The 15,022-nt window shown below is 40.1% G+C and overlaps 1 protein-coding gene across 2 annotated transcripts in view; it reads left to right on the forward strand.

Moving 5' to 3' along the window:
• The first annotated feature begins 2,274 nt into the window (after positions 1-2,274).
• UTRN (utrophin) overlaps positions 2,275-15,022 on the forward strand; it is a 529,451-nt gene continuing 516,703 nt past the window's right edge. The window contains exons 1-2 of one of the 2 annotated variants that reach the window (XM_081294420.1): positions 2,275-2,778; positions 8,915-9,083. In XM_081294420.1, the coding sequence (XP_081150546.1) occupies positions 9,005-9,083 (79 nt within the window). In that variant the 5' untranslated portion in view covers positions 2,275-2,778; positions 8,915-9,004. Of the gene's footprint in view, positions 2,779-3,276; positions 3,509-8,914; positions 9,084-15,022 lie in introns of those variants that run through there. The other variant, XM_081294421.1, reaches the window with a different exon arrangement.

The following is a 15,022-nucleotide window of genomic DNA, read 5'->3' on the forward strand; positions in this document are numbered from 1 at the left end:
CTCAGCTGAAAAACTCAGAAGTTATAAACACCTGTTTTTCAAAAAATTTGAGCTAAATAGTTAGTATTTGTGCTGCAAATAATATCTATTTAGCTCAAATTTTGTCACAACTTACAAAATGCTTTACAGCTATCATTTTAAGTGATAAAGTCATCAAACAGTTTAATGTGGCCTTATTATCTTTCTTAAAAAAGAAATCTGAGTTTCCATCGGCTCCACCAGGGATACCAGGAGAAATGAGCTGCTTTATGTGTCTGTAAGATTACCAGGTAGCACTTGATCTATTCTGTTCTTATGGCACTTATCGTGGATCTTGCATATATTTGTTTACATGCCTTATCTCACCTACAGGATTCTACATTCTTATGAGGGCAAGATCTCTATCAGGCTTCTTTGAATTATCCCCAGTTACCATCATCCCCTGTTACTCTACACCTGGCAGGCCCCAAATTGGTTTTGTTAAATGAAGGAAGCAATGAAAAGTGAATGAATATCACACCCATTTTGAGTTAATACTGTAGATTTTATTTGGCTTATATGAAGAATATCCCCCAAAGGAAGGAAGCTATGCTGGACACTAGATTTCTATAACTCAGAACCTCCTACCCCCAACAGCATGTAGAGACCAGGAGGCTTGCAGTTCATAATTAACAAAAGTCTAGTAAATTCTTTCTGAAAAACTTGTTTTTGAAGTCCCTCCTGGTTTATCTTTACTGCCTCATAAACTAACTCTTAAAAAAATGAAGCTAGCAAGAAGCCAGAGCTTGCTTATCATTTGTCCTCTCCTCTTGTTTGATACCACCTAGGAACTTGGCTGTTTTTTTCCATTCTCTTCCCAAGTGTGATGATCATGTAAAAGAATAATAGGAATGCACAGGGAATGAAATGTAAAAATAAGAAAAAGGCACACAAAGCACAAGTTCATTTCTTCCCTGGTATTTTTTGGTATTTGCTTGGAGTAGGTACTATAAATAGATGTGTTTGTGTGCAAATTGAAAAAAATAGAAGAACAAGGTCAGTGCAAACACTATTGGTACATATAAGCGAATATGAAACGCAATTTCAAATGTTTTCTTTTTATTTTTTTAAGAGAGAGACAGAGAGAAAGAGAGAATTTTTATTATTTATTTATTTTTTTTAGTTTTCGGCCGATTCAACATCTTTGTTTATATGTGGTGCTGAGGATCGAACCTGGGCCGCACGCATGCCAGGCGAGCGCGCTACCGCTTGAGCCACATCCGCAGTCCCCAAATGTTTTCTTAATATTAAAAATGATGCTACAGGGTTTGATGGTGGCTCAGCTGTAGAGCGCTCCCCTAGCACGTGTGAGGCCCTGTGGTCCATCCTCAGCACCACATAAAAAGATAAATAAATAAAGGTATTGTGTCCAACTGCAACTAAAAAATAAATATTAAAAAAATGATGCTACAATGATCAAATTATATTGACATATTGTTATCTATATAACAACGAATTCCACAATTACGTCTAATTATAATGCACTAAAAAAAGAAAGAAAAATGTTAAGAAAATTCTGTAAACATATCTTTGGATATAGGTAAAAAAAAAATTAGCAACGTCAGCAAACTGAGATGGGGTCATTTGAGGAGCATATGGAAGACTTAAAAAGAAAAAAATTGCCCTAACTAGAGACCCAGTTTGCCTGGGGGGGGGGCGTGACTCACAATTTCGGATAATCTGAATAAAGGGCACTGTGTTTGGGCAAGGCTTCATCGTAGCTTAGTAGCTTTCTCTCCCAGCTGCAGGGTTTGCTCCCGAAGCTGCGCAGGGAGCGCCGCACCGGGCCAGGCTGCTGCGGGCTGGGAGGGTGCGCAGGGCAGCCGCTGATTGACGGGGCGAGCGGTCAGGTGACCCGGCGCCACGTTCCCGGAGTGGGGCCCGAGGTGGCCGCCGAGGCCCGGTTAGGGCCGAACCCGGAGCCGAAAGGCAGGTCTCCAGGAACAAAGTTGCTGGGCCAGCGGCAGGACGGGAGAGCCCAGCGGGAGCGCTGGAGCCGCGAGGGCCGGAGGCCCAGACCTGCTGGGCCTCCTCCTGGGGAGAGCGAACCCCCGGGTGCCCGGACGCGAGCCCCTTTCCAGGGGCAGCGGCGCGCAGCCGATCGCTCCCGTGCCCCACCCTCTCTCTTCTGCCTTCAGCGATCCATTCCAACAAAGGGGCAGGCCCGCGGCCGGGAGGAGGAGGAAAACAAGGAGGAGGAGGAGGAGGAGCCGCCGGAGGAGCGAGCCGCTCTCGCGCACAAAGTTGTGGAGTCGCCTTTCCTCGCAGGAGAGGAACGGCCAGCGGTAGCCGCCGCGGGCTTTCTCCCGCCGAAGGGCGAGGAGTCGTCTCTGGTTCCCGAAGCCGATTGGGGAACCGGGGGGAGCCGTGCCCCCCTTCTTTTGAGTCATCTCTGCAGACGGAAAACTCTGTAGTGTTGGGCAAACTTGGTGCCTGCGCGCCTGTCCCAGGTTTGCGCTTGAACTGTTTTGTTTTTGTTTTTGGCGGAACTACCCGGGAGGAAGATTGCACAAGTCAGGGGCTTTTCCAAATCGGGTGTCATTTTTAAATTTTTTTTTTCTCCGTTCGAATCTTGTCTGATCCTCCACATTTCATTTTAAAAAAAAAATCACCAAACAAAACAGCTCGCACTACCAAATTCACCCTCGTGCACATCCCTGGTTTACTACGACCCAAACCCTCCTAGAGGAGCCCGTGGGCCGCTCTGGACGCGGCGGCGGCGGCGGCGGCGGGTAGGCGCGGTGGCCCGCGGGCGAGCAGGTAAGCCCATGCATTATTGAAGTCTGGGACTGGGTAATAGGACCACAGCCTGCGAGGGAGTGGGGCGGGAGGTGGGAGGAGGTTGGACTTTTCTCCAGCTCTTTTGCCCGGGATGGGTGTCTCGAGCTCCTCCTCAGTCCCAAAGTCGGAGAAGTAGCCAACTTTTGGGTGCACTTTCCTGGGAACCTCAGTTCAGCTTCTCTGGGCGGGGGAGAGAATGCCAGAAGCTTGAGGAGCTCGAGCGAGAAGGTCGTTGGAATCCGGACTAGCTGTGAAGGATTCAAACCCCTCCGATCGGCTCTGTGCTGCCGCCTTGTTCCCCCAATCCTCCCCTCTGCTGGGGGAAGAGGGTCGCGTGTCCGTGCTTCGCGCGGAGAAGGGCGCTGGGCCAAGTGATCTCCAAGAGGACGTGGCCTCCTAGGAGAGCCTGTCACACATACACACCCCGTCCCCGGGAAGGCGGGGCCCGGGCAGTGTCTGCTAGGAGAGGGTGGAGAGAGTGTGGTTTTGTAGTCAGTGGGCTGGGGAGCACTTCCCAGCCCGCCGCCTGGCAGGGGACGTGCTCGACCTCTGGGTGTTTGCTGCTCCCGAGGGTGGGGCCCCGGAAAGTGTGGCGTTCCCTGCCAGCAGCTCCGGAGAGGTTAAGAGACGGGGGTGCCCTATTGGTGGCCTGTCCCGCACAGTTGCCTCGCTTTCCGGACTCTCGGCATCCCTTGCTGCAACTGACAAGGTAATTCATTCCCTCTTTGGTCCGGGGTCCGAAGCTCTGGTTGCCCAAGGCCACTTACAAAACTCACAAAGCTCTAATTGTAGGCTGTGCAACTTTTGGAAGGCCTGTTGATAAAAGATCAAGCTTCAAATTCCGAAAAGGACTCATTTCAGGGGGATTTCAAGGGAGAGAGAAAACGTGTTCGATCTCCTAGAGCAGGGGGGCCCCCCGCACTTTTTTTTTTCCATATTGACTTGGAGAGCCTTGGGTGTAACTCCACGGTCCCGAATCCTGGGGTGTTCCTCTCTCCCAGACAGGGCGGCCTCTTTCCCAGTTTTCAGGTCACCTGGGTCACTAGGGCCTCGCGGGTCAGTACGCTTGGGAGGGTCCCAGTGCACCGGTAGCCGCTGCCAGAGCGCACCGAGTTTAAGATGAGGTTGAATCGCCGGGTCCCGGCGGCTGCAGTCCCATGCATTTTTTTTTTTTTTTTTTGGAACTTGCAGCGGTCTCTGTCACCTCCGGGCTGGCTGCGCATGGGACGGTTGCTGATGTGCGCTGGGGACTCAGGCTGCGGATAGCGCAGGGTCAGGCGAGAGCTGGAATGTGAAGCTCTTGGGTACTTAAGGCGTCAAGGGCCAGGGTTTATGTGGGGCCATTCACCGGCCCTTTACCCGCATTTATGGGACTGATGAGACAGTTCTTGAACTCTCCTTTGGGTGTTTACCTCAAATTTATTGCTCCTGTAAACAGTATTAATCACAGTTGTATTAACCTTCCCTGGAGCGCTTCCGAGTGTGAATGGCAGTTCTTGGCATTGAGAGATTTCTTTTACTATGCTTCAAGCTGAGCGGCAAACTTGTGTTCACTTGGCTTCGCTTTTCCACGCTTTCCACTAGGGATGGTTTTAGTTCCTAGTGTAAATGAATAGTTTTTGCCCAAGGATGTAAATCGCGTTTCCATCATAATTGCACATCGTTGAAAATTTCATTCATAATAGCACCTTGTTGAATGGTGCATTTTCTTACATTGTATATTTCCAAATTAAAAAAAAAAAAAATTAAGGGCCTGGGTTTGTGGCTCAGTGGTAGAGCGCTTTCCTAGCATGTGTAAGGCACTGGGTTCCATTCTCAGCACCACATATAAATAAGTAAACAAAATATATAATAAAAATATATTTTTTAAAAAACTTAAAACATTACTTTTGGCTTTAAGGCCATCCACTGCCTTTTAAAAAAGATTAAAAAAAACTTTTAAAAACATTTTATAACTTTATTTTATTTTTTTCCTATTTTGAATTTGTTTATTCTAATATGTTCTACATGACAGCAGGATGCATTTCAATTCATAGTACACATATAGAGAACAATTTTTCATTTCTCTGGTTGTTCACACAGTAGAGTCACACCATTTGTGTCTTCATATACCTAGGGTAATGCTGTCCATCTTATTCCACTATCTTTTATTTAGTTTTTATGAGGTGCTGAGGATCGAACTCAGTGCCTCATCTGTGCTAGGCAAGTGCTCCACCACTGAGCTACAGCCCCACTCCCCATTCACTGCCTTTTAACTTTAGGTTTATTGACACACTGTTGCCTTCTGGTCCATATGACAGAAAGAAATGTTCTGAAGGAAGACTTGGTGAATGTAGTAGAGTGGAGTGGATTGGTTTGTAGGAAACCCCTGGCTAAACTTTACAGAATGTCATTTCAAGGGAGGGGAAACATAGGCCAGTGGTAACAATAAATTACAATTGTGTAAGGCTTAAGGCTCCTAGAGCAATGTCCCACTCAATCCTCTCAGTTTCCTTCTTAGCTTGGTGTGGAGAATGGCATTAGCTTCGTGAACACACGGGTGGAAGTGGAGGGTCACACTGGGACACATTGTTTGTGGTGAAATCTTAATTTGGTCTCCTGACAGCCAATTATGAGTTGCTGCAGCATTTGGCCATTTTTTTTTTTTTTTTTTGCCTCTGTTACTTAATCTGGAGTCACTGAGCATTAGTGGCAACAAGTGACATTCAGTGACTGTTACTCAATTATTAAATGTCTGCTTTCTCCTTCTTCCTATTCATTTCTGGACCTTGATCACCTTTTCTGCTGTATTTTTGCAGCATATAAGTAATTTTTATTATTAAGCAAAAATTTGACAAATTAGCTTTAGGGTGGCAATGAGTGGTATTACTGGTTTTGCACAAATGAAATAAAAGTCCCAAGTATATAATTTACTTTTTTCTTTTATGGTGTGGAAAGTCTCTGAGCAGCCTTGACTTGGAGACCCTTGGATAAGACCAATTGTGAAAAAGAACATTAGATGTATCTCTCAAAGGGACTAGTTTTACCCAGGAAAGAAATCTTTCTCAGAAAAACTTGATTTTCCATAATAAAAATTTTTATATATTCTTCTGAACAAAGTTTTTGGTTCTTGAATATACTAAAATACACTTAAGAATTTAACAAGTCTTTTACAGTTTTGTACCCTAAGAAAGGAAGTTAACCATACAATAATCCATAAATTTTTAGTATCGGTAAAGACATATAAAAAATAAAAAAAAAATTATATTCTCATAAAAATCTGGCAGATTGATGATCAATCCACATATTCCTCCCTACTAGAGAGAAAATTGTTCTTAAAGCTTCAGCCACTTTAATACTTAAAATTTTTTTCTAACGTAATTTTACTCTTATGAATAGAATATACCTTTTTCCTGACTTGATCAGAAAAAAGTTATTATATATTATATATGTCACATATAACCAAATAATACCGTATGGCATAGTTCTCCAATATTACATTATAAAACAATATATAAAATATAAAATATTATATATTTAAAAATAGTAATATGATGCACTCTGGAATTAAAGGATTGCGTTGTCCAGTCCTGGGTAGCAGTATACCCTAGTTCTGATATATGTTTTAATATGTGGATTAATGTACATTATCTGCAGATGAACGTTTGAATGTGTTGACTGTTATAGTCTCAATTAAATGAGTATCATTTGGTATTGGGATATTCTTAAGGGGGTTATTATCAGCATAGAGGCAGATTGCTGAACTTAAAATTGAATCCTGATTCTTTTTGGATTGTTGGGGCAATGTGTCCTGGGAAGTATTTGGGGCAGTCTAGTACTCTGATTATTGGAGTTCTTAGTGAAATGGCAACACTACAGGACAGAATATTCAGTTCTTTAGATTTAAAGATGCTTCTCACTTGGTTAACCAAGAATTAGGATTATTTTATCTGAGAGGTACCTATGTGCATTCAAATTCATGTGATGAACCTTCCAGAATAAAATCTATGTCAAGTGGACATACCATATAATGATCTAGATTTATATGTCTAATCCAGACCATTTCTGAGCTTCAGAACTGTATTTCCAACTGCCTTTAGTCATCTTCTCTTAGGTATTTCGGAGGCATCTCAAACTCAGCAAATCCAAACCACATTCATGATTTTTTCTTCCCACCAGCTGTCCTCCAGTGTTCCCCAGCTCAGTGAATGACTCACTGTCCACCTAATTGGCCAGCCAAAATTGGGGAGTTATTCTGCACATTAGTATCCTCAACCTCTAAAATCCAATCAGTTCACAAATCCTACTGACCTTCTTTATTTAATACCCAAATATCCCACACAGAAAACTCATTTTTCTTTCTACCCACTGTTTATTGCCTATTGTTTAGGCAATAATCCTGCCAATAATATTATAATGGAAAGATTAGTACAATAAATATTCAAGTGCTCTTTAACTAGTTTCCTCATTTACTTTACAATGTTCACTTCCTCTCTTTGTGAGAACGTATCTATGCACATATACATCCACATACACATCAGTGTACATATAGATAGATCAATGCTGCCCTGATTGAAATTAAGTTGAAGGAAAATATTGTCATACTTCATTGTTAAATATTTCATCACGTATCTCCTACAATCAAAGACATTCTCCTGCATAACACCACCATTAATTAATATTGAAGAAATTTATTGCCTAATGTACACTCTAATTTCCTATTTTTGAAATGATTTCCAAGATGTTTTGTTTTAAAATTTTATGTGCAATCAAGAATTGCATTTGGTTGTTATATCTATTTAGTCTCCTTTAATCCACAAAGTTCCCCCTTCCTCAGAAATTTTGGTTTTCTGGAAGTTGACAGTTTTGGAATAACTAGACCATATGTTTGGAAAACCACCCACTGTCTAGATTTGTCTGCTCATGATGGTAAAACTTTGGCAAGAATACCATTTAGATGATGTATTATGTTTTCCATTGCATGATATGATGACCTCTTATTGGTTAAATCAAGTCTGATTACTGGTCAAGGTAGGAATTTTTTTCCCAACATATTATCATAAACAATTTCAAATGTGTAGAAGAGTTGAAAGAAATTTTTACTCAGCATCTATATACCCATGGTGTAGATTGTTTAATTAGCATTTTGCAGTATCCTGCCATAGTTTTTGCTGGTTCCCACATGTCACTGTGGTCCACCTACAAGTCAGAATGTCTTTATAAAAGGACAATCTGGCCATGCTTAAAACCATCTACTGGACCTCTAGCTTCTGAAGACCAGGAGCCTTGACCAGAAACCCTGTCTCTGGTCTTGCCTAACCTTCCTCACCTTGTTGCTCAGATACATTGCTTCCTGGCTGACTTCTCTCCAAAAGCACTTCACATGCTCCATTGGTCTTTCCACTACTTCACATGGAAATCTCTTACTTTTTCTATTTCCATTCCTGGCTAATTAATTTCTTCTTATCCTTAGAAACTGAGCTCAAGTATCATTTCTTCAAGAAAGCCTTCTCAATTGCCCAGGGCAGGTCCAATTCCTCTGCCATATGCTTCATTACTCAGTAATTCTCCTTTGTATGTTTGTAGACTATCAGTATTGTAAAGAAATAATTCATTGTATAATTAATTGCTTAGTAACTGTAAGTTCCATAATAATGGAAGCTGTGTTTCTTGTTGGTAATCAAATCCCCACTGTCTGGATCTGTGTGTCTTACACATGGTAGGCCCTCAATACATTTTTGCTGACGGAATAGTTACTATAAATAACTGTATGTACCTATGTGTTTATATGTAGATATATATTCCATATATATATATATATATATATATATATATATATATATGTAAGTGGATATTTTGGAGCTTGAAGGATCTTTTGAAAGATAACTTCCTATCCTTTAGTTTATATACTTTAAAGTATGCTTCTAGAATGTTCTCATCCCCTAAACTTCTTTTTAAAAAATGTCTCAGTGGTATAAAGTACTATATAAATATAAGGGATTATTAATATCCTCTTAACAGGATACATATGTGTATGTGTATGTGTGTATATCTATCTATCTAGATAGATATACACACATACATACATACATATGTACACACACAAACAAATCAATGCTTTTTCTTTTCTTTTTAGGCATTGATGCCAGGCTGAACCACCATACAAAGTAGAAAGTCTTAAAAAGGACTTGGGAAAGTCTTTGGATTGCGCTGAAACTCAGCCAGAATGGCCAAGTATGGAGAGCACGAAGCCAGGTCCGATGATGGGCAGAATGAGTTCAGTGACATCATTAAGTCCAGATCTGGTAAGTCATGGAAGCCCAAGAAAATTCTGGATTTTTATGCAGAAACTATTTAGAAGACATAGGTTTCTTGTCTTGTTTTGCATTGCTCTTGTGAGGCAAACTTCTTTTCAGAAACTTAATTCTGACAAATGACCATTAATTTGTCAAAGGTAATATAATGTCTCTGTGTTAATTTCTTGATCCAATTTTGTTTCATTGTATGTTGACTGGTATTGCTTGGTGAAACTGGTACTTGTAGCTAAATGCTGTTTGGGAATAGAACTGCCGTTAAAATACAGAAACATGCCTGAGCATTTTCTTCTTTATTTTTGAAATTTGAAGGGAATTATATGCTTAACATAGGAAGTACCATCATTTCTGGGAGGAAGGATCTCCTAAAGGATTGATTCCATTAACAGTATGCTCACCTCCCATCTCTCTGGGTGGCTAGTACTTGGCCAACAGGCACCCTACCTTCGCTCCCCTTTTGAACCTTCTCAAGGTACAGTGTTCCCCTAAGTAACCAAATCAACTGGACTAAGACAGATGAACAGTTTTCATACAAACACGGGGGACCTCAGGATACCTCTCTTTCCCTTAGTCTTATGTAACTGAATGCTTTTTGATGCTGGCTGTACGAATGAATCAACTGGGGAGATTTTGCAAATGCAGATGTGTTGGCTCTATTCCAGACCTATTGAATAAAAATTACTGTAATTTTTAAAAAGCTTCAATATGATTCTGAGACTGGCTTAAAGGGGAGATATTTTTGAGTAGGCAGGGCTTTTTGGAGCTTTGCAAATTACACAGAACTTTATGCTGGGTGTGAACACTATACTTAAGTAACTTTGAGAGTCACTTTGAGGTACAAAATTACATCCATTGTGACTTTAAAAACAAAAAAGGAACTCAAAGCCTGTTTTGGCTATGTGAGCCATCCATATATTATGGTAGGAGCTTATTTCTTATTTGAAACTGCAGGTATATGCGCTGAAAATAAGGCTTCATTCAATATTTTAGGATACACATTTCCCTCCACAATACTGGTGTTGTCTGGTTGGTAAAGATTTGGGATATTAGAGACTTTGCTGTAAATATGTAAGTGGATATTTTGGAGCTTGAAGGATCTTTTGAAGGACAGCTTCCTGTCCTTTAGTTTATACACTTTAAAGTGTGCTTCTAGAATGTTCTCATCCCCTAAACTACTTCTTCTTCTTCTTTTTACAATGTCTTAGTGGTATAAAGTACTATATAAATATAAGTAGTATACAGTGCAGACTATATTCAGAAATATGTAAAGGTGATAAAGAGGAAAATGAAGGAGAGACTATTTATTTAATGTGTCCATATTGTTCATGTTTTATGAATTGTGAGGTGTTATGATCCTAGATAGTTTCATGAGTCAACTTCCGTTACACTAAGACCTTTGATATTTATTACTGGTACTTTGTTCATGTCCATTAAAGAGTAATTATGTAAGTTTGAAAATACTGGGTATAGATGATGAGCACATAAACTTCCAAAATATTCTTTAAATTTAAAGTTGTTGGGGGGCTGGGGATGTGGCTCAAGCGGTAGCGCGCTCGCCTGGCATGCGTGCAGCCCGGGTTCGATCCTCAGCACCACATACAAACAAAGATGTTGTGTCTGCCGAAAAACTAAAAAATAAATATTAAAAAATTCTCTCTCTCTCTCTCTCTCTCGCTCTCTCTCTCTCTCTCTCTCTCCTCTCTCACTCTCTCTTTAAAAAAAAAATAAAGTTGTTGGGGCTGGGGATGTGGCTCAAGTGGTAGCGCACTCGCCTGGCATGCGTGCGGCCCGGGTTCGATCCTCAGCACCACATACAAACAAAGATGTTGTGTCTGCCGAGAACTAAAAAATAAATATTAAAAAATTCTCTCTCTCTCTCTCTCTCTCTCTCTCTCTCTCTCTCTCTCTCTTTTAAAATAAATAAATAAAGTTGTTGTTTTTGAGGGCTAACTCTCATACATTGTTAGGGGATGTTTGGCAAAAATTATAACTTTTGTTTTTGGTGCTGAGGATTGAATTTGTTTTTTAACAAGGTTATATTAATCAGTGAAGTAACTCTATTTCGAGAGTTTTCCCCTAGGCAGTGCATATAAATGCACATTTAAGACATTGATAACAGCATTATTTATAATAGAAAAAGTGGAAAACCATAAAAAACCCAATATCAGGGATTGGTTAGGTTATTATATTGCTCAAAGTATTTTGAAAGGTTCTCAAGTTCTAAGGTTAATGTGTAATTCAAAAAGGATATCACAGTCAAATAACTTGGAAATAGTGGTAGGCTTATTCTGTTTCTTTTTAGGGGGTTGAGTGGGGAGGAACCAGGGATTGAACTCAGGGGCACTCGACTACTGAGCCCTATTTTGTATCTTAGAGACAGGGTCTCATTGAGTTGCTTAGCGCCTTGCTTTTGCTGAGGCTGGCTTTGAACTTGCAATCCTCCTGCATCAGCCTCCCAGCCGCTGGGATTATAAGCATGTGCCACTGTGCCTTGCTCACTCTGTTTCTTTACTGTAGTGCATTGAACAGATTCTATAGAACCTCAATGGAGCTAATTAAATCAGTGTATACCCATAAAGAAGATTATGTATTCACAAAAATTGATAAGGATATATGTGCATGTATGTGTGTGAGTACATGTGTATAAACATAGTAATTTGTTCTCAATATATTGTTAAAATATATAATATGTGAAATTATTCTTATGAAAAATATAACAAAATTAGTGGGGTGTAAACTAAAATGTTAAAACTGTTCATCTCTGCACTTTGGGATTATTATTTTTCTCTTTTTGTCTGTATGTATATTCTAAAGCTCTTTGGCAACCTCTATTGCTTAATTATTGTATTTTAAAAGACTCTCAAATTGCCTGTAGTGTTTTAATGCCAAAGTTATTACTATTACACTTTTCTTAAAAAGTATCTACTTCAAAACACATTGAAAATTTAGCTGTTGCATGGCTGAGATATGAATCACATTCTTTTTGGCTGGATTATGTTGCAAAACCCAATAGATAAGTTTGGATTTGAATGAGGCTGTTAGTCTCAATCTTTCTTTCTGGAAGGTAGTTTAAGAATTTTTTAAAATTTAAATTCTTTGCATACAGTGGTAATATGGTTCTCCAAAATTTACATATTATTAAGAGATTTAAAAAAATTTAATGCCATAGGCATCATCTACATACAGTATATATTTTTTAAAACATTATTCTTGAACATGGTCTGTGCTGAATTTATTGCTTTTTTCTTTTTTTTTTAGGAAAGAATTGGGCTGTAGATAGAGCTCAGTGACAGAGCATGTACCTGTCATGCACCAGGTGCTGGGGTCAATCTCCAGCAATGTAAAACAATAACAATAAACAAATGAACAAACGAAAATGGAATATTTTCTTATTGGAGAATTTTGATTGTAATCAACTATTCTAGGTTTCTTCCTTTTGGGGTTTGAATGAGGGGGCAGAAGGAGAGATTGGGGTGGAAAAATGTAATGTTGAAAATATATTGACTGGGGCTGGGGATGTGGCTCAAGTGGTATAGCCCGCTCGCCTGGCATGCGTGCGGCCCGGATTCGATCCTCAGCACCACATACAAACAAAGATGTTGTGCCCGCCGAAAACTAAAAAATAAAGATTAAAAAATTCTCTCTCTCTCTCTCTCTTTGTCTCTCACTCTCTCTTTAAAAAAAAAAAAAGAAAATATATTGACCAATTTAAAGTTTTGGTTTATGAAGATTCTTCTGTTCTCCCCAGATCCCTGAGTTTGGACAGTCTAAAAGCCTGGCATAATAAAATATATATGCATTTTGTGTTAAGTTATTGGGATTATTTATTGCCCTCATTCTGTCTTAGTTCGCTTCATGCTGTGTAAGGTTTTTTATGTTTAAAAGCTATTTCCACCATCTAAACAGAAATACGAAGCTATCAGGGGTAGGTAATGGAATAGTTTCATGAATATAAAAGCCATATACTTCTTTATGGTTGTAGTACATTTACCCTGGATTTGAGTGAAGTAACTGGAAAGAATTTGATCTTTAATGATCAAGGATTGGAGATTGGGTAAAAGTAGGTCTTTCTTTCCTTTAAAGGCAAATGGTCAAGTTTGTCATCAATGACTGTGTTATTGACAGCCTTAGCAGGCTTCAGAAAGCTTAACAAGGTAGTAAAGATTTTGAGACAGGAGGCCAAGAATAATAATTTTTTTAAGTGAAATACATTGCCAGTGGAGTATGTGATGCATGAGCTTCTGCTTGGAACATTGTAAAATATGAAATAATACAAGGGTTGTGGATGCACATAAAATCAAAGAATGTCAGCCCTGCTGTTTCATTCGGTCAGTAACTAACCTACCTGAAAGCTAATAATAGAGACTTGTCATCCTCTCCTGTTCTCGGTGCTGTTGTGGAGAGTTTGAGCCCAAAGGATAGCTCTCAGGGCTAAGAAGAGTTGTCAGCGAGCTCCAAGTGGAGATTTGGACAGTTATGGGTTTAGGTGAGAGAGGGCCATGTGTTGAATGAATTGGTGGGATGCACTCTACATTGTGGTACCATGCACCCTTTAAAAAGCCTTGGACAGAAAGCTGGAGTGTCTCAGTTGTATCATTTCTTTCTTCACTTCCTGTGTTCTTGTCTAATCCTGGGTTAATTGTTGAGGGAATTTAGAAGCCATATAAATCATGCCTTTGACAGGGCACCTTGCTGCTAATGATGGGATGACACTGATGATGATGATCATGAGATTCTAGCATCTTCTACTCGTTTTATTGTATTTGGTACTAAGGATTGAACCCACAGGCATTTTACAACTAAGCCACATCCCCAGGCCTTTTAAGAAAATATTTTATATAGAGACAGGATCTTGCTGAGTTTCTTAGGGCCTCAATAAATTGCTGAGGCTGGCTTTGAACTCTTGATCCTCCTGCTTCAGCCTCCCAAGCTGCTAGATTATAGGTGTGCACCATGGTGCCTGGCTTTTGTTTACTTGTTTTTAATTTAGCATCTTACATTTACTGGACACATGCTAGGAGCAGATACTCTGCTCAGTGTTCAGTTTTTACAACATTGTTTTAAAGATGACAAACACCAGCTATACAGAAGTGCTTTGCTGCACTGGCCTTCTTCATTTTCTTGTTAGTGCCTGCCCCCGGGGTCTTTACACGTACCACTTTCCTTCATCTTTGTCTGTTGCCTTTGGATCTAGGCTTAAGTGTCATCTCCTGAGAGATCTTCCCAGCTGGCTTTGGAAAGCAGCTCTCCCAGTCACTCTTTTCTTTTTTTAAATTAATTTATTTGTTTTTTTTAAATATTTATTTATTTCAATTAGGTATATATGACAACAGAATGCATATTGATTTTGTTGTACACAATTGCAGTACAACTTTTCATTTCTCTGGTTGTATACGATGTAGCATCTCACCATAGGTGCAGTCATACATGTACTTAGGGTAATAATGTCCATGGAGCTCCACCATCTTTCCTACCCCCATGCCCCCTGTCCTCTCCACCCTTCCCTTTGCCCAATCAGAGTTTCCCAGTCACTCTTGACTGCACCACTACATTTAAGTTTCCTGTGTTCTTATTGCTGTCTGGTGCTTTTCTTGTATGATGTATTGGTTAATATCCTTCCCACTAAGAATTTAACCTCACAAGAACAGGGACCCATATCTCCCTGGTACCAAGCCCACTGCCCAGCTCAAGTAGGTGAACAATAAATGTTTATTCAATAAAAATTGCTCCAGAGCTTGAAAACGTCAAGAGATGGGATTAGATGGAGGTGATGTGATTTCAGAAACTCTGCCTTTGACCTCTGTGTAGTACTCAGTCTTCTAATTTACAAGGCAGTTGATTCTGTTGATGTTGGTGGTCCTTCATTTTGTATTTGTCCCTTGCAAATTTGTCCTGTATTAACTGTATCTAGACAGTCTTTCTGCCATTTC

The sequence above is a fragment of the Spermophilus citellus genome (assembly GCF_964194105.1).
Source record: "Spermophilus citellus genome assembly, chromosome: 5".
NCBI classification, from domain to species: Eukaryota; Metazoa; Chordata; class Mammalia; order Rodentia; family Sciuridae; genus Spermophilus; species Spermophilus citellus.